Source organism: Astatotilapia calliptera, chromosome 2 (genome assembly GCF_900246225.1).
Source record: "Astatotilapia calliptera chromosome 2, fAstCal1.2, whole genome shotgun sequence".
In the NCBI taxonomy this organism is placed as follows: Eukaryota; Metazoa; Chordata; class Actinopteri; order Cichliformes; family Cichlidae; genus Astatotilapia; species Astatotilapia calliptera.
In genome coordinates this window covers 892,879-912,957 of record NC_039303.1, presented here as the reverse complement: position 1 = coordinate 912,957, position 20,079 = coordinate 892,879, and the positions used below count along the sequence as shown (strand labels likewise).

General features: G+C 41.6%; 1 protein-coding gene across 1 annotated transcript; it reads left to right on the top strand.

The window, feature by feature from the left end:
• Positions 1-2,085: 2,085 nt before the first annotated feature.
• Positions 2,086-16,136, top strand: trappc11 (trafficking protein particle complex subunit 11). Its single transcript, XM_026180916.1, has 30 exons — positions 2,086-2,440; positions 2,928-3,156; positions 3,333-3,502; positions 3,600-3,670; positions 3,789-3,903; positions 3,988-4,087; positions 5,513-5,586; positions 5,681-5,777; positions 7,823-7,956; positions 8,236-8,377; positions 8,549-8,642; positions 9,155-9,234; positions 9,967-10,045; positions 10,220-10,274; positions 10,471-10,616; positions 10,887-10,948; positions 11,126-11,258; positions 11,475-11,605; positions 11,978-12,103; positions 12,181-12,374; positions 12,462-12,610; positions 12,694-12,815; positions 12,925-13,044; positions 13,156-13,221; positions 13,644-13,800; positions 13,884-13,995; positions 14,081-14,172; positions 14,345-14,478; positions 14,646-14,813; positions 14,904-16,136. Exons 2-30 carry the CDS (start codon positions 2,953-2,955, stop codon positions 14,946-14,948), a joined length of 3,372 nt encoding a protein of 1,123 aa, XP_026036701.1. The 5' UTR covers positions 2,086-2,440; positions 2,928-2,952; the 3' UTR covers positions 14,949-16,136.
• The last annotated feature ends 3,943 nt before the right edge of the window (positions 16,137-20,079 follow it).

Below are 20,079 nucleotides of genomic sequence, written 5' to 3'. Positions count from 1 at the left end.
TTTCAATACAATTTTGGATGAATTGACAGATCAGTTGCTTCTATACAAACAGAGGGTGTGATTATGTTCATGGGATTGGGATTTTTAGATTTTTAATGACAAAAAATATTTTTTCCACTGCTTTTCTTTATTTTCTTGCTGACAACTTTCAAAAACACACGTTCACATGGCACTGGGGTGTTACAAAGCGTCTCGTGTTACGTAGCAGTATTGATGATTTTGACCACTTGTGTGAGCCAAGTGGTCAAAACATCGCGTGTGATTTTCTGCACTGGAGCAAGCTTTGAGGCGGCGGTTCGAGGAAAATGCAACTTCAAGTTAGCAGCTTGTATCGGAGCATTGGTGTCATGTGGCCATCACAAGAGAAGACATGGAACAGTGGTGAACCTTAATTTTGGTGGCTGACCAAAATTACCCCAAGATCACAGCGATCACTCGGTCACAAAAGACCGCAGAGCAACATCCAGAGAACCGCAGGTCTCATTTGCCTCGTCTAAGGTCAGTGTTCATGACTCTACCATAAGAAAGAGACTGGGGGAAATGGCCTGCGTTTTTTTCCAAGACAAAAACCACTGCTGAAAAACTTTCGCCAGAAAACTCTTGATGGTCACCAAGACTGTTGGGAAAATACTCTGTGGCCTGACGAGACGAAAGCTGAACTTTTTTGGAAGGTGTGTGTCCCATTACAACTCACTTAAAAGTAACAGAGCATTTCTAAAAAGGAACATCATACTATCAGTAAAATATGGTAATGTGATGGTCTGGGCTATTTTGCTGCCTCAGGACTGAAAGACTTGCTGTGGTAAATGGAACCATGAATTCTGCTGTCTTCCATAATGTCCTAAAGGAGAATGTTCGGCCAACTGTTTGTGACCTCAAGCTGAAGCACACTTGGGTTCTGAAGCAGGACAATGATCCAGAACACACCAGCAAGTCCACCTCTGAATGACTTAAGAAAAACTATATGAAGACTTTGGAGTAGCCTAGTCAAAGTCCCGACCAGAATGAGATTCAATTCAATTCAATTCAATTTTATTTATTTATATAGCGCCAAATCACAACAAAAGTCGCCTCAAGGCGCTTTATATTGTACAGTAGATACAGAGAAAAGCCCAACAATCATATGACCCCCTATGAGCAACACTTTGGCGACAGTGGGAAGGAAAAACTCCCTTTTAACAGGAAGAAACCTCCAGCAGAACCAGGCTCAGGAGGGGCGGGGCCATCTGCTGCGACCGGTTGGTGTGGGAGATGGTGTGACCTTAAAAACACGGTTCAGACTCAAAAATGTGGCTGAATAAAAACAATCATGCATGTAGGTTTGGATTTTTTGCCTAATAATAAACACCTTCATTTAAACACTGTATTTTGTGTGTACTTGTGTTATTTTTGTCTTATATTGTAATTTGTTTGATGATTGGAAACATTTGTTTGTGACAGACATCCAAGGAAATCAGGACGGGAGCAAACACTTTTCACACCACAATATATCCTTTAGATATTACAGTAGACTGCAATGCAACAATGACATGCTAAATATCATACTTATCATATAACAGTGGGGGTGATGCTTGAAGATGGTGAGACTTATTTATTATATCAATCAGACAGCTCAAGTTTGGGTGGTTTGGAGGCAATGTTAGGGAAGCAAGGCTGAGATGTTTGGGACATGTGTGGAGCAGAGATAGTGGATATGTTGGGAAAAGGTTGGAGCTGCCAGACAGGAGTAAAAGAGGAACGCTGCAGAGAATGTTTATGGATGAATGCAAGAGAAAGAGTGAGATGGAGGAAGATAATCCACTGTGGCAACCTTTAAAGGAAGAAGGCATTCAAATAATATACTGTTATTATATAAAATATAATTCAAATAATCAAAGTCGTTTATTTTCTTCAGTGTATCATGTCTAAAACATAATTTTCTAATATGACATTGAGCAGATTTCTTTGTATAGGTTTTGTGTAGAGCCATCATTGGTATCCTTATATTTTTCTTTCTTTCTCATTTCTCCTTCTTGTAAAACAAACAAAAAAAAACGTCACCTGACAGAAAAACTGGTACTCAACGGCACTTTAATTTTGAAAAGTCGCACCGGAAGTGATATTGAACTTCTGCTAGACCGCTAACTAGCTGGAGTTTGTTGTTCCTTCAGCAATCGCTTCTAGAGTAGCTGTCATTTTCTAGCTTTTCGAGGTTGACACATCGTGTTCTTGTGACCGCAGGTAGAATTTAGCTAGAAAGAAGTCACGCAGTGTGGAACTAAACCTGGTGTATGTGTACTAGGTACATTTGCAACCTCGCCCATTGGCTAGCTAACGCTAAGCGTTAACCTTGTAAGATAACGCTAGTGATCTGCTAACAGTACATAAAGTACAGTTAGCTAACTTAACCAAGCTTGCTGAGCTCCGCCCCTAACAAATTCATTTGAAGTGATGCACTGAGGTATGTTGTCGTTTCGTGATTCTGTATGTGTTTTATTACGGACGCTAAATGCAGTGTCACTAACGTTAGCCGAATCATGTTTCAGTTCCGCTTCTGTCTTCAGGCGTCTGTATTTGTATTGTATTTTTCTGGCCGTCAGAACGTATACAGTGCTGTCCGCATTTAACCTGTTTTTGTATAAATGGGAGGCCTGTCTGTTTACTTTCTTCCTTCAAAAGTGTCGCGCTTTGTTTCGTGTAGTATAAATACTTGTTATACTCAGCTGCTTGTCCCACCTCTGCCTGCGTTCATCTTCAGTGGTTCCTCTTGAATTTCGTTGTGATTGCGCAAAATATATTTTACATACATTCATTTTTTTTCCATCGCCAAACTGTTGAAACACGGCAGAGTATTGATTGGAAATAATTAACCATTATTGATTGGACTATTGGCTTGATGTATGGGCCTATCTGATGCTGCTGCAGTGATATTGCCCTTTTTTGTGTAGGTGTATCTATTGTTGAACCATCAGGATGGCAGGGTCCCAGTGGGAGCTTCCTCCGGAGCTATGTTGCCGGCCCATGGCATTTGTGGCTTTGACTGGCCTGGATGTGGTATACAATGCTGTGCACCGGGCCATTTGGGATGCCTTCTGTGCCAATCGTCGTGCTGACAGAGTCCCTATCTCTTTCAAAGTGCTACCAGGAGACCACGAGTACCCAAAATGTCGCACTAAGGTGAGCTGCAGCTTGAGAAATCTTTGACAAGTTGAAATTTACACTATATTATATCCCAGTAAAACTCAAACTATTACTGGTTTATCGTTTTCACACTTGCAAATAACAGCATCACTCCTAAAATGTAGGAAAACACTAACCGCTATCAACAATACTGTTTTCTGCTCTGTGCCTAGCGAACATCATATGAGTGGTACATCCCTAAAGGCATCCTGAAAACCGGCTGGATGAACAAACATTTAAACCTGGTACCTGCTCTTGTAGTCCTGTTCTATGAATTGGACTGGGATGACCCGCAGTGGAAAGAGAAACAGTCTGAATGTGCAACTAAAGTGGAGATTGTTAGGTGGGTGAAATGAAATTTGTGAAATGCCTTTGGGGGGTTTTTTTCTCAGAAATGTGTATTGAGTTTTTTCCGTTGTGTGGCATTTGTCTACCTTTAGGACCAGTCTTCAGGGTAGAAACACCAAAGTGGCTGTGGTTTTAATCCAGAAGAAAACTCCTCTGCCTCCAGGTAGAGCCTTCTACAAAATAACAATATGTGCTCATGGCAGCTTTTTTTTATTTCACAGTCATTCAAAAAACAAACAAACCTGTAGACCATGCTGACACCTACCATCTTTGTTTCACAGGAGAGGACCTGGTGGCATCAGAGCGGGCACAAGCTCTCTGTCATGCCTGTGATCTGTCTGGCAAGAGCCTCTTTGTTCTCCCTCACACTGACCACTTAGTGGGCTACATTATAAGGTACCTACGACTGACTGAGCCGGTGACCTGATTTAAAGTGAAGATTGTGTTTTCACTGAGTATCTTTTTGGTGTGATTCTAAAGGTTGGAGAACGCGTTCTACGAGCATGCTCAGACCTATTATTACACTGAGATTCGGCGCGTCAAATCTCACAAAGAGTTCCTCAACAAGACAACCCACCAGGTATGAATATGTTTTCCATGTTCCTCCGTGAACAGTGAACGGATACATGAAAGGTCTCGTGCTGTTTCTGGTCCTTTCGTTTGTTTATTACACAGCAGTTGTAGGTGCTATGCAAACAATGTGAATCTATCAAAATGCTCAGTGCACAGCAGAAATTGCACAAACAGGATGCATGCAGGAATTATATCTTTTAAATAATCAGTCAAGCTGTGATGACTCTGCGATATTGTTACTGCCCTCTTCTATGCACATCCATTTTTCTGTCATTAGTTCCTCTTCTGCTAACATTAAATTGTCTCAGTTAGGAAGGAGAAGATCACACCAAATATTCTGTGGTTGGCAGCATGTCATGTGGCTAATTGAGCAAGCATTGCATTTGATCATCAGGCCAGCACTATTTGAAAATTGTAGCTCTACAATCAGAGGTTGTAGACAGACCATTCAGAAACCAGTTAACATGCTGAGTGTGGAATACTGGCTTTTCCTGTTGTCTTCTATGGCCTGTGCTGTGGTGCTGCCTGCACTCAGCGAGCTTTTTTTGTATTTCCTGACAGTGCCAGTATGCCTTACACTGTTGGAACAACAGTGAAAAGGGCACAGGTTAGAAAATTCATTCATGATCTGGCCGGTTACTGAAGTTATTTCGACCCCCTCATATATTATGTGACGGTATCAGACTGAATCCACTTCTTGAGTATCACGTGTTCAGTTTACTCTTACCAGCATTGCTCTGTTGCTTCATTTGTAGCAGCACTCTTGCCTTTTTTTGTTTTTACTGAATGAAGTAGGCAGCACTCGTTTAATCCATATTAACTAATGATTAAAGAAGAGCTTTATTAAACACTCCTCTGTGTGAGCATGCAAAGCCTAAGAAAGTTGGTATCTGATTGTGAGCAGGGTTTAAGGTTTTGTTGAGCCAGTTAACACAAAGAAAGCTGTTTTGAGTTTGATTCCCCCCCGGTGTCTCGATTGTAGGAGAACTACTACTATCATGTGACAAAACTTTCCTGGCTCAAGATTATCAAAATAAGACCCCAAACTTTGTCCAGCTAATAGTTCTCAGAGTGGTGCAGCTTAACTAGTAATACTTGGGCTCAGCGTACATTTTCGCACCTGTGACATTTCACAATACAGAGATGCATGTCTTATTATCTATTATCTCATCCTATTTTTTTTGACTGGGTGATCCATTGACGTTGAGACAGAGGTGTCACACATGAGGTTACGGGCCTCTAACAGATTATTGTAGAATGAAAAATAATCTGCTGAAATGAAACTTATTCTAAACCTAATCTAACGTCATTTCAATATTTTTTTCAAATGAATCCAGTAATAGAACAGTTTAGAAAGCTGCTTAGAGATGGAAGGAAACACAGTGTAAGAAGTCATTGTGTTTGAACAGCTTTCTAATCTCTCTGTTCCCAGCTGCTGTTTGTCAGGCATCAGTTTAAAATCGCTTTCTTCAGTGAACTGAAGCAGGACACCCAAAATGCTCTCAAGTAAGTGTGTGTCCTGAGATTCACAATAGGTGCTAAAATAGTCAGCGTCCTAAATGATAGCTGATCAGTTTATCTTGTGTGTTTGTGTCTGTAGGTATTACAGAACTGCCTACAGTCTTGTGCATGAGCTCCGATCACATGAGACCAACATGTTGGAGATCAAAACTATGGCTGGATTCATCAACTACAAGGTACAGTCGTGCTTGTCCTCTGTGTAACTGTTCTTCAGATAAACAGCAGTGGATCTGACTTTTTGTCAGATTCATGTCTTTAAATTACTCAACATTAGTAGGGACGTCTGTGCACACGTTGTGACAAACAACTTGAGCAACTACAAACACACGGCTGTGTGAATTTCTTCTCCACGCGGTGACGTGTCGGGCCCTCCAGGTAGCAGTTAATGTCAGCTACTGTCATGGTTGCAGTTCAAGTTAGCAGAGTTGGTGTAAATCCAAAACGGAGGTCAGAGCCACAAAAACAACCTGTGGGCCAAGTAATAGAACAGGGGCCAGATGTTTAGCATAAAAAGCCAACAACAAGTAATGAATCATCGAACAGTCCTGGTAAACACAGTCCCAACCAATGTTCCCTCTGATGTTTCATGTGTCTGAGCGAACACACAAACTCCCTGAGCGGACACTTGGACCACTGTGAGCGACAGCAGACGTGAGCACTGTGGTCACGCCAGCATCGAATCCACCCAAGTTACATGTTTATTAAAATAATCAAATTACAGCATTTATGTTAGACTACTTTTAATTAGCCCACCCACAATGAAAATTTAAAAAAAATCTAGTTCCTGACCTGTGTAGCATGTTAACACTATTGGAAGGAAAAATAACTTGAACTCCAATTTTGAAAACACAACTTTATTTATTTATTTATTTTTTAAATAAAGCTCTGACTTATATTATGAGTCTGTGGTCTGGGAGAGAGTCTGTAACTCTCTGTCTGCAAAATACAGGATATAATGACCAATGTTGGGCAATTAATTATATAGTTACTTCTTCAAAAAAGTAACTGAGTTTTGCAAACAACAAAGTATTTTGCAGCTGTTTACCTAAAAATGCAGCCAAGGCGTTTCAAACTATTTCAAACTATTTACAGAACAATCAGCTGTTCTGCATCAAATCTGATGCCACACAAATTATTTGTGCCACTCCACAAAATAATTTCTGTCCACTATGAGATGAAGGAGAACAACAGCCTGATACCTGCAGGCCTGACAGCAGCAGATGTGTCACTGCTGTAACACCTGTAACACTCAGCAGGCGCCTCATTGTTCTGACACACAACAAAACTACTGACTACACACTAACTGCACACTAACTGCACACTAACTGCACACTAACTGCACACTAACTGCACACTAACTGCACACCAACTGCACACTAACTGCACACTAACTGCACACTAACTGCACACCAACTGCACACTAACTGCACACCAACTGCACACTAACTGCACACTAACTGCACAAGATTTGTGCTAAACGTCGCAAATCACTCACATCTCAAACACGCCGTCACTCCTAAAACTTCCCCCTCCCTAAACAACTAGATGCCATGTTGCCATATCACTTTTTGATTGGTCGACATGGTACATTTTTCACCAACAGGAAAGGGCGGGGTTTTTGTTCACAGGCTTTCCAGCGTTTTTCTTATAAAACGCTGTTTTCACCGTTTCTTCCTGCAGTAAATATAAACAACGACAGTATTCAGGAAGAAAACCAAACATTGCAGATATTTTATCATAACTCTGGTTTTACGTGGCCGATCAACACAATTTAAAAACTGGTATAAAGTCCACACTTTGTCCGTCAGTTGTTCCGTCTGTCCTGCTCACGTCTCCAATGGTTGTACAGGTTGTCATTAACGTGGCTTCACTCCACATCAGCCGCTTTGCTAAAACACCGGTGTCGGCACATAAGGACGCTGTCATAGCCTGTCACCGACGCTGATCAGCTGCGTATATACGAATGTGAATTGCATCATTGGCTGGACTGTGGGATAAGGTGGCATCGTTGTAATCAGCCAGTCACTGACTGACTCACACTGCAAAACAGAATTATTAACGTATTAATTTTAATTTCAATTCAGGTTAGATTTTTTCTTGTGCGCAGAGACGTGCCAGCAGTGCGCAGCTTAGAGGGAACATTGCTCCCAACTGTACTATAAACTAAACTTTTTGTGACACTTCTCCCTTTATGTTTCTCTCCTGTTCTCGGTGTCTGCAGATCTGCCGCCTGTGTTTCCAGCATAACACTCCTCTAGATGCTATAGCCCAGTTCCGAAAGCACATCGACCTGTGTAAGAAGAAGATCGGCAGCGCTGAACTAGCCTTTGAGCACTCTGCGTGGATGTCTAAACAGTGAGATATGCTCATTGGATATGAACACACAGAAATTACACATGTGGCCGATAGTCCATCACCCTCTGTATGGAACAAGATGAAGTGATTAAACCTTATAATAAAAATATGTTAATTCACAATGGTGAACATGCAAACTCCACAGTGAAAAGGCCCCACACTTGTCCTCTAATGAGTGTACATGAACACAGTACATTATATAAGGACTCATGTTTATTTATAATGCACATCCATACATCATGTCTGCACATCTTGACTGTTCGACTTTGCCCCGTTCAGGTTCCAGTCATTTGGGGAACTGTTTGATGAAGCTATAAAGTTGGGACTGACGGCAATCCAGACCCAGAACCCTGGATTTTACTACCAGCAGGCTGCCTGCTACAGTCAGGACAGGAAGCAGCTGGCACAGCAGCTCTGTCAGGTGATGGCGGTACAGCTACTGTAACTATGCCTCAGTGTACCAGCAACACCAAAGACAGCATGAACTCGCCGCTTTAAAATGCAACTGAATCGTAGCTTCTTTTAGGAGGTTTCTAATGATCATATTGCATATCAAACACAGCTTAACAGTTTCATTGGTCGGTTGTTCCAGGCTGGTGCAAGTTACCCCTCCCCCGACCCTCTGGACACCCAAAGCGCAGGACTGGATTTCTATGGCCAGAGACCTTGGAGGCAGGGACAACAGAGTATGTTGACAGATACAGACATGGAACAACACTGCTGGCCTCAGACACTGTTAATGTTACTGCTTCATTCACAAATCTGCACAACAGTGCTTGTGCAATATTATGTACTGTAGCTGAGACGTGACCGTGCGTGATTAAACTGTTTTGAGTTTCTACATTTGGCCATATTTTGTTTACATTTCCTTTATCTTGTTGTGAGGACACGTGTGCACACCCCTATGGTGAAGGTCAACAGTAAACAGACTAACTGCTGTTAGATTGTTGCTTTAAAAGGACAGCTGGCTTCTCTGAAGTAAAGAACACTTTAATTAGCTGTTAGGTCCTGAGTGATCTTGTCTAAATATTTTATTGTGGACACGTGTAACACATCCAACGTGCTTTTAGAAAGCTTATGAGAGGATCCTTCTGCTGTCTGATGCTGCGTGTACCACTACTTCTAATGAAACCTTCCAAAATGAAGCTTAATATCAAGAGTTTGTTCAGTAATTACGTCTGCATCACTTCACTTCCAGGTATTGATCCTCCAGATGCTGAAAAAGAGAAGACGGGGATTCTAGCTCTGCAGATTAAAGAGAGAGATGTACCACATTCTGTAAGAGCACACAGCAATATTTTACTGCTTTAGTCCTGCTTATTTAAAAAAAATCATTGTTATTAATGACACACACCCTCAGCCTTACATATGAAGTTAAACTAGCCTATTTTTAACATGGTAGCTGATAAAATCATTTGAAAATGACCAGCTTGGTTTGTGAAGTAGCTTAAAATGTAGAGTTTGTTGGACGCTGGCATCCTTGCATCGTGCATCCTTCACATGCCCACAGAAGTCAGTGTGCAGCCTTTTAAAAGGTTCAGACATTATTGGAGAAAGTGCCTGATCCGTGAGAAAATGTTACCTAAAGCTACAGTTGGTCTAAAATCAGTGGAAGCGCACTTTGGGTTCGGTTATTGAGTTTTTCAGAACGCCAATCCCTGTAAAGATCTGTGATTTGTTTGTTTTCTACAACAGTAGCTTTTCTTGGTACTATTGAAGATACTCAAAGGTATAGAATTCTTAAATACAGCAAGAAAAATGTAGGAATTGTGTGTTTTTGTGTTGCGGGAATCTAAATGTGTTGGCACATCATATGCTGAGGTCCTGTTTGTACAGAGGAAACGATAGGCTGCTCTGCATGTGACGCATTTTCCCAGCTAGAGCAGAAAAAGCTTTACACAGAGACATGAACATTCAGCTTTGAAGCTTTGTTGTGTCATTCTCATAATTGTGTTTTACTTCTAGTTCCTGTCAGGTTGAATTAATCCTCTGGTGTCTCTGCCCCTGCAGGAGCTGATAATAGCACTTCTCAGCAACGCCGTCGCCCAGTTTAAGAAGTACAAGTGTCCTCGAATGAAGAGCCACCTCAGTGCGTATGATTAGCGTTTTATAGTCGCTGGGTTACCTTCTTACAGGTGGACGTGTTCTAATCCCTGTAGTATATAAAGAACATCGACACTGTGGTGATTTTTTAATATGAGCACGTTGCAGTTCGCAGCTGTTGTGTCGTTTCACCTCGTCTCACTGTGTGTATCTTCTGTAGTGGTGCAGATGGGAGAGGAATACTACCATGCAAAAGACTACACCAAGGCGCTGAAGTAAGTGAGACACAGCTTTTCCAAGTTACATCCCACTTTTATTTTGATATAGAAGCTGAGAGCAGGACACGTCACACCCAGAATCTTACAAACTCCTCACACGAGGGGAAAGGGAACAGAACTCTTTACCTCTCACTCTTAGAAAGCAGGCTGTGTGAAGAATCGTCTTTACCCATTGTGTGTGTTTTCTTATCAGGCTGTTGGACTATGTGATGTGTGACTATCGCACAGAGCGATGGTGGGGTCTCCTGACAGCCATATTGACCACAGCTCTACGCTGTGCTTATCTGATGGCTAGTATTAAGGACTACGTTATCTACTGTATGGAGCTGCTGGGCAGAGGTGAGAAAAAGACGGAACTGAAAACTACGACAAAACATCAGGAATAGTTAAAGAACAAAAGATGCCAAATAATCCTGTAAAACACAATCCTTTAATCTGTGGGGTGGTATTAGAAACTGCTGCTGACACTCAGAACATTCTTACTTGCGTGTGGTAAATCTGAGAAATTTGTTGCAACTGTCCAAGGATGTTTAAAATATCAAAGATGACGTTTGAGTGGAAAACTGAAGAATATCAGATCAGAAGACTCACGCTGATCTTGTCTTTTAGCTTCCACCCTCAAGGAGGAGCAAAAGTCAAGGATTGAGAGGAATCTCATCAAAGTCCTCACGGTGAGCTGAAGGGTTCCACCGATCTAATACTCATGATTTCAAACGTTAATATAATTGTAGTGTGTTTCGTAGGAATTAAATGCTTAAAAGCTGCAGTTTGTAGCTGTGTTGTAAAGCTCAGAGTAGCTAAGCAGAGGTCAAATCAAAATTGATGCATCAACATATTTTAATTTCCAGAACGAGGTCCCAGATGCTGAGCCGGAGTGCGATCCGTCTTCTGTCACTGCTGCCAGGTCTTTGTGGAATGACCGCATGGCTTTGGCTGGATCGAACGAACTAACTATAGAAGTGCAAGACTACATCCCATTCAGTTAGTAAACACACGATTCGCTCAAAACAGGGGTTTTAGTTCTCCTCTTTTATCGTGTACGTGGCAGGAAGAAAAGGTGCATGCTGACGAACGATACTGGGTTTAGAAAGAGTTTAGTATAAAATGGGATCCGTCTTAAGTAATAAGTTGATGCAGCATTCTTCTATATCTCTTTATAAATGGGTTATAATAGCTGTCCTTTTTTTCTTACTCCAGTCCAGTGTAAAGCCAAATTCCAGTCTCCCAGTTTCCACGTGGACCAGCCTGTCCAACTGCAGGTCTTCCTCCGAGCTGACTGCCCTCATCCCGTGTCTTTCAGCAAGCTAGCTGTCAGCCTCAGTAACCAGGTACGTGCTGTTTGCATCGCCGCCTCCAGGTATGATGTCAGCTTGGAGCGCTTTGTCTGTCCAACGTCCCACAAAAGCAGCTTCAGGTGAGCTGGTGTGCTCTCAGTCCACACAAACTGAACACATTCAGTCTCGTGTTTATTTACTTCTGTAATTATGTTGCATGCTCACCATGTTAGTTAAAAAACTGCAGTAATAAAACCCAGACTGGTTCGTGTTCACCTCGTTTTAGTGCAGACAGCTGAAAATAACATAAACCTTACGTTCACTGTTCTTCATGGTTATGCTGCAGTAGCTTAGCTTCCTATCCCTCAGCCATAAACCACTGATGGGGTATTGTATGTGATGTATAAAGGTGTTTTTGTTTATTAGGAGTATAACCAGTGGTGTGTGGCAGAGTGGTCAGGCCAGGAGGCCATGAGTCTGTTACCAGGAAAAACCACATGCTACAACTTCAGCTTTGTGGCAAAAACTGAAGATGTTGGTAAGAAGATAGAGGTAAGGAGACTTTGTTGTTTGTGATTGCGAGAGAGAGACATGGATGGAAACATTGATTAATATGTGTGTTATCATAGATGACGGGTATCGAGGTGATGTTGGGTGGCGACAGTGGTCGCTGTGTGTTTGTGAGCTGGAGAGGAGCAGGTGGAGACGCTGCGTCTGCACATGAAGCCTTGCAGGCCAGCAGGTGTTCACGGCGTTGGGGCCGTAACATCGAAGCACGTCAGGAGCTGGACTGGGACAGCTTGACCATGCAGCACAGCACCATGTGAGTCAGAAAAAGCCATTACCAACCCGTCAGTTTGAGCAGTATCCGTGCTGGGATCGAATCAGCAGAAATGGTTCTTGTGTTTAGGATCATCTCCAGAGTCCCAAAGATCTCTGTTCAGCTGAGCCACCAGCCTCCTGCACTCACCAATGAAATGTACTGCATCAAGCTTACTGTCCAATCACAGGAGGAGGCCATGGCTAAAGATGTTAAATTAACTGCTGGCCTCAAACCAGGTAGATCGGTACTGTAATCATTTCAATAACATACAGCAGCATACGAATGCTAATTTAGCGTTTGTCTTGGTTTGCTTGTTCAGGTCAGGATGCCAATCTAGGTCAGACCACTCACGTCACACTTGACGGATCAAAGTTTTGCGATGACAGCGCGCCTTCTTTGCTCCCCGATGTGCCTCTGGGAGAGCTGAAACCGGGTGAAAAGGTGAGTCTCACAAAGAAATGTCGATTCAGCATACCACGCAAAACGCCAACACTGTCAGTTCACAGCAAAAGAAGAAATTTGAGTTTGCGAGCTGTGTGTTTGCCTCTAGTTGGAGAAGTGCGTGTTTGTCAAGTGTGTGTCAACCGGACCCAGGGTCTTCTTGTTCCACGTGGCCTACGGCATCGACACCACAGTAGAAGGACGACAGATTATGTGCAAGTGTCACAAGGTAGAAAGCTCGTCCGACCCACAGTACAGCTGACAGACGGCTCAGCGATAAACACGTTAACATTTGTTTTACTTTCCTGCTTTACACCTCTCTCTTTTTCTTCTTCTCCAGGATGAGACGGTAACCATAGAGACACTTGTTCCATTTGAGGTTTCGGTCAAGTTTGTTTCCACCAAGGTTTGTATTTAGGATTCCCCGTTTTTATTTTAGCGTGGACTTTACTAATAGTCAGGGAGGTGTGAGGGGATCTTTAAGGGGGCAAGGGTAGAGGGCATAAGCTTAATATCATGAAATACAAAAGCGGGAAATGAGAAACATCCAGATTTGTCTGATTACATTTACATTAGCGTAAGTTAGCATACACCTACCTCAACAACCTGTTTGTATGACAGCTGCTTGTAGAAACTGAAACAGACACTCCAAGTACAAAGTAAAGGACAAAAAATAAGTAAGACAAAGGTTAAAGTAGAGAGAAAAGCCGGAGCTTTGGTATGTTGCATTCGATTAAATAAATTTCATCCTGTTAAAGTAGGATAATGAGTCTTTTTATAGTAAGTCTAATAAAGAGTATTATTATTGTCTCTGCTGTGCTGCTGCAGTTTGAGCCGTTGGACCGGGTATCAGTGGACATTCCCTTTCTCCTAATGACTGACATCGTGTCGTCGTCTCCGTGGCCCCTCCTCCTGACTTCCTCTTCTCTGCAGCTTCTTACTGTGACCAGTAACACACCGCAGCTTCAGTCACAGTTACAGGAAGGTACCCGATTACTTAAAATAGTTACCTAAAATTTCCTGTTTAAATTTATCGCTGAAAAGTAAAAAGTGTGCGCTTGTGTTCAGTTGTTCTACAAACAGGGGAGTGTGCCAGTGAGTGTTTCTGTCTCCGATGCCCGCCACAGACCAGCATCAATAACACGGTGGCTACAGGGCAGTACCTGATATCATGGAGGAGGTACGTACACGTTAATGGAGGCTGTGACGTGCTGCTGCTGGGTTTTCAGAAGGCTTGAACAGACTTCTAAAACTCTGTTTGACAGAAACTCCTCCAGTCCAGACAGTCCTCTCATCCAGACTATAGTTAGTCTGCCTCATGTGGTCCTGGAGATGGTGCCTCTGTACATCCACGCTGGTCAGTATGCAAGCATCGCATGCACACAGTGTTCCTGATTTTACAGAAAATATTCCAATACACGAAGTAGAATTCAAGAAATGTTCTCATTATTTGCATTTGCTATTGTGAAAGATGTTAACCTCTGGCTGTTGGTGGTGTCACATTGTTGTTTTGATGTTTTGGGCTATAGATTTACCGTCGTTCGGGCGAGTCAGGGAGTCTCTTCCTGTGCGTTACCACATAGAAAACAGAACGGCTCTGGTGCAGGAGGTGGAGATGGCCGTGGAACCATCCGATGCCTTCATGTTTTCTGGTCTCAAACAGGTACAGCTGCACCGCCTGTAAGGACTGACGGGTCATATTGATGGACAGTTTTGGTGATGTCATCGTGCTTCATCAGTACTGAAAATCTGGTTTTCATGCAGCACTTGTGTGTGTTTTCTATCTATCTGTAAATATAAAACTGTGTGTGTGTGTGTGTGTGTGTGTAGGTGCGTCTCCGTATCCTCCCCAGTTCAGAGCAGGAGATGCTGTATAACTACTATCCACTGATGGCTGGTTACCAAACACTACCACAGCTCAACATCAGCCTGCCACGTTGCCCCAACTTCGGTACTCAAGCTCTGAAACGCTTCCTGCCCCAGCGAATCTTCGTCAAGGTAACACGCATAGAAACCCATAAACACTAAGGTAACCGTGGAGATGTTTTCCTTGTTGGGCTAAAGCCTCGTTTCTGTCTTTCTCCACAGCCTCAGGGTCGACAGTTGGACGACGCCTCCATTGCTGCAGCTTGAGGAGAAAATGAAAGTGTTTCTTGTAAATAAAAAGCAGCATTGTGTACTGCAGGCTGTTCTAGATGTATGATACCACAGAGATTGACACTATTTGCTTAGATCATCTGTTGACCAAACACCAGCAAGCATCGAGCACCAATGATCATTTAACAGCTAAGATCGTGTGTGAATCTGATGTGAGCTTTATGGACATTTGAGGAAAGTTTAATATATGAATAGGATGTGATGAAGATTTGATTAAACTGAAGTGATCTAAACCTGCTGTGTGTACAACCGTGAAAGTGTGAGACAATTGTACATACTTAAAAATGGCTACATTATATCGATGAAGTTGAGGGTCATAATGTTCAGAAGTGGGAAAAGGGTTAGTTGGTTCTGAAAGACGGTATAGAAAAGAGACGCCTGTCGCTATTGCCCATTTTCTTTTGGTTCATGGATTTTAAGCACTAGTAAAGTGATCAGGTAATGCTAACAATAGGGCCCGAGACTGAGTCTGAGATACGGATACCAGCTCATTTTTGCTTCTTAGTTCTTAGACTAGTTTAGAAGAGACGTATTTATAATTCAGGAAAAAATTTTTAAATACTTTTAATTGGCCAATAAAGGAATTGCAGTTTTTTTCCACATTAAGTTTAATAATTCACTGAAGCTTGTTGGCTGGTTCAAAAATGGCAGGTTGTTAACTCACCAAACATGAGCTGTACTGTCAGCACTCAGATTATAACCACGCTAAAGTGACTCCACACTGTAGTCATGTACACATTTGCATAACTAGCTAAATTTCCCTACTTGATCCTGGAAGGTGATGAAAATCACATCTGAGGCCTGTGAAGCAGAATTTCAGGGTTAACTCTGGGCCTAACCCTGCGCTGCAAAGCTGGTTTAATACTTACTGCTGTACATCGCCATGGTAACTTGTGATGGGAACATGTTCCAGACTAAATATCAACAGGTATAAAATCACCGTCTGCTGATAAACCAAGTTTCCAGAAAACATCCGTACGATTCTTTGAAGATCTCTGTGTGCGAATAGTAGCAGGAGCTCAAGTTTATTAATTGTCTGACGCCTGTGTGTTTCCCGAATGCGCATCAGTAATAAGTACAGATTCTTACATGCAACTTTATTCCTTGCTGCTGTTTTTTTTTTTTACCTTTTGGCCGTGAAATAATTGAACCCTTTAAATCCAATTGTGTGTCTTTGTGAGTTTTTAAGACTTCTACATCATCAGTGTGACTTAATTGTTCACAATTAAAATCATATAAGGTGCATGACACATTTTTAATGACTACATTGCAAAAATATGGTTTATGTAGCAAATGTGATACAAATTAAAACTCATATACAGATTAAAAGTTGATATTTTTTTATATATTGTCTGAAGGTTCAGCAAACACTCCATTATCAAAACATTAAAGAGTGATTTTATAGTTCAGGTTTTAAAGGGTTAAGAACAATTAAGTATTATAGGCATTAATATATAAATTGGATCAAATGCAGGTAGACTCAGCCCATATTTGATTTGTTTTTGTTCTTTAGCTGATCTCAGACCAGTACACACTCGGGGCTGCAGCTGAAAAAATAAAAACTAAAGCTGTCTTATGCAAATTTGGAGATTATTTAATGGGATAGCAGATTCTAATCAGACTCCCCTGTCTACACTGGATTTACAGAATTCCTGGACTTCCAGGAACAATTCTGAGATGTTCTCTGGGGTTTTCATATAATTCGAGAAACTTAAATAGGTTAAAAAAAAATATGGAGTTGTGTTTTAATTTCATGTGTGGAATGTGGTAAATATAAGAGATAAATGTAATAATGCTATGAAATGCGTGTCTTAGAAACCGAATATCTTAAATAGAACCTGCAGCTATAATCTGTACACCTCATAAAATGTTTGGTAAAGATCCAGAACGCACGCTGAAGCTGAAGTTCAGAAGACAGAGCAGATCATCTACCAGTTGGAAGGTTGGTGGTTCAAGCCCTACTCCACCAGTTTGCCCTAAAACATTTTTGGGTGAGATACTGTTACTTTCAGCAGAGTACAAACGTGTGAATGTTGGACAGAAACCTCTAAAGGCCTTTCCCCCCAAAAACTTATATAAAGCTCTTTCAGTGCTTGAGTATAAAAAAGTGTAAAAGAACGGGTCCATTTGCCACTTTTCAGATTTTTCATAGAAAAAACATAATGATACAAAACTGAAATTGATTCTGTTCATATTTTTCAAAGACAATTTCTCTCTGAATCTTGTAATGACTACATTAAATGCTGTAAAAATGATTTCCCAGCTGCCACAGAAGTGATTAAATTACTGCTGTTTTATTGGTAGATTTTTATGATTTCAGTTATTGTGTAGGTTCGTTTCTGGATGACAGCTCGGACTCTTTGTGGCACCCTGAGTATTTTGGGTATTAAGAACAAGTCCCCCCCCCCCCAATCAGCTTTTTTTGCTATTTGTTGTGACAACAGTTTGCATCATGGTACAGAGCCAAAAGCTCATTTGCTTCCACCTGATGTGATGTTAGGGCGATATTTAGTTTCGCCAGTAGGTGGCGGTGGCGGCTCAGCCAAACGGGTAACTGCCAAAATAATCCCTCACAAAAGTAACGCAGGCCAGTTATTACGATGGAAGCCGTCAGTAACACTGAACTGTTTTGCTGTGTTTCAGCGCAATAAACCTTCATGTGCACCTGGATGAACCTTGTCTTCCTTCAGTGTGTAACAACTTTGTGGAGGAGAGGACGTGATGTTTGAGTCTGCATCCTCTACTAATCATTCTCCTTTAACCCACAATTAAAATCCGTTCCACTAGAGTCGCATATCCATTTGCACCCTTAATCTCTCTAACATGCTGCACAACCTTACCAGCTTGATTTCTCTTCCTAGCCAAAGTCCTTTTCACCTTGCTTAGATCCGGTCTCACATGCAGCTCATTACAAGCTAGCTCTTTTTTTGTGTGTGAAATTATTTTTTAACCATTTGACTTGAACTTGATTTAAGCAGATGCATATTCTTTGTGATATGAACACATGTGAAACAAATGATCATTTAGCCATTTATTTTTAGCTCAAAATGACAACATTAACACAGTAAAACAGGTCTCTTTCTTAAACAGAAGCCTGTCATGCTTAACTTTTGAGGATATAAGTAAATCTTTCTTTAAAAGAACTCTGTCCTGCTTAACTTAAAATTATATAAATTAATAGAAAACAATAGAAAGAAAAATATTCTTGTAACAGTGCACATTTAGTGCATTTAGTACAATTGGCTTCAGTTGAGGTATTATTTCAGCTTTTCTAATGCTAATCAGCTGCTCCTGTTTGTAAACCCGCTTGTTCCCATGATTACGCATCATAACTCATCATCATTATTCATCTATGTATTACTTTTATGTATTAGTCATGTATTTGTTGTAATCATCTATCCTTGTAGTTGTTTATTACACAAAATAAATTATATTATTACACTTCTGGCCACATAGCGCTGATATTCACCGCACATGCCCATATTAACCTTAACCAGAGGGTTTAAAAAAACAAACCAGTGTTTACATACCATATCTGCTTCTGCCATGCCTGGTGGACAAGAAATTGGTTAAGGGTTCCCCGAGCTGTCACGCCCCTCGTGTTCTTCATGTGCCCACCATTAGAAGCATGCCTATGGAAAAAGTGCGCCAGCACACAGTGCAGTGCGCTTTATAGTGCACTTTTCCAGCCAGGTGTTTTCCTTTTCCCAGTCCTCCCTGTACTTTTGCAGCCTTTTTTTTCTTTCTCTGAGGGGAACAAACATTGCTGCTCTAACGCTGGGCTCACACTGTGCGATTTTTGGCCCATTTTGAGCCGATTTTTGAGTCGTGCGACCGATTTGGTGATCGGCCCGATTTTGGCCTTCATCGTGCATCGTGTAGTATACGTGGGGTAACGAGAAGCGATTAACACCTCACGACCAGCTCCCGATCATCAATTGCTCGTGAGGGTGTCACCGCAGCTGCTCACGCGCAAACACGTAAACGTCGGTGAAAAAGACGGAGCAGCACGGCTGTGCAGCGTGTGATCTGGACACAAGCGATGGAGGCACAACTTGTAGAACTTTGGAAAGCTCATCCGAGCCTTTTCGATGTGGCCTCACAAAATTATCACGACCACAACAACCGTGAAAATAGTTGGATCTACACTGCTGCTCAATCACAGCTGATCATGTTTTTCATTAGCATTTTAGCAAAGTTGATGGTGGCGGTGTGTCTGTGTGAGTGAAAGACAGACAGAGAGAGCGAGCGACAGATTTTCTGTTATAACCTTCATTTTATGGAGGCACAGTGTGCCGTCCGAGACTTGCACCGCAGTGTCGGCGTTTGTTTCCCTGTTGGCCGGTATTTTCTTCGTAAGCGACCTTTCCTCGACCAATGAGATAAGCGATAATCTAACTTGTCATACTCGAATTGTCATAAGTGTGCTGTCAGCGCATTGGTCACAAAGCAGGAGAGGGGCTGGGAATTATGTTTTCAAACAAAGTGTTAATTCCATTAACATTTATAGACTACTTTTGATTCTCACTGTATTACGGGACAAAGTGCGTCCCTTATTAGCTCAATACGGGACGTGTACTTTTGTTTCTAAATACGGGACGATTCCGTTTTTTAAGGGACGGTTGGCAACCCTATTACAAGCCGTTTCCTATGTCTTTGCTGTACATCTAGCAGTTCTCTTTACTTTCTTTATCTTCATGACTATCTCTCTTTTTGCCCCCTTGTATACTTTCCAGTATTTCCACATTCCACTTCCAGATCTCTGTCCAGAGACACACCAAACACCGCCTTGGCAGTTTCCCTCTGCACTGCAGCTGTACATTCCCAGCCATCTGGTATCTCTTCACTACCATCCAAAGCTGTTGAATTTGAGTACATATTTGACTATTTTTTAAATTTGATTAAAATAAATTGAATTTATGAATGGATTCATACATTTAGAAATATTTATTTGTACCTACTGTTTTTACTTTCCATTAATTTATCACAACATTAATTCCTTTAATAATAAAAAAAATCATGTGTAAATGAAGGTACTAATGAATATTTAATTGCGCTATTAATTATTTATCAATGAAATTGTTTATTTCGATGTGCGCAAGTGTCT

Excerpts from the sequence above, each read along its gene's own strand:
- trappc11 (XM_026180916.1), top strand. The coding sequence starts at position 2,953 with ATGGCAGGGTCCCAGTGGGAGCTTCCTCCGGAGCTATGTTGCCGGCCC. Across the intron at positions 8,378-8,548 it reads TGGCACAGCAGCTCTGTCAG|GCTGGTGCAAGTTACCCCTC; the intron begins GTGATGGCGGTA and ends CGGTTGTTCCAG. Across the intron at positions 10,275-10,470 it reads GACTACACCAAGGCGCTGAA|GCTGTTGGACTATGTGATGT; the intron begins GTAAGTGAGACA and ends TTTTCTTATCAG.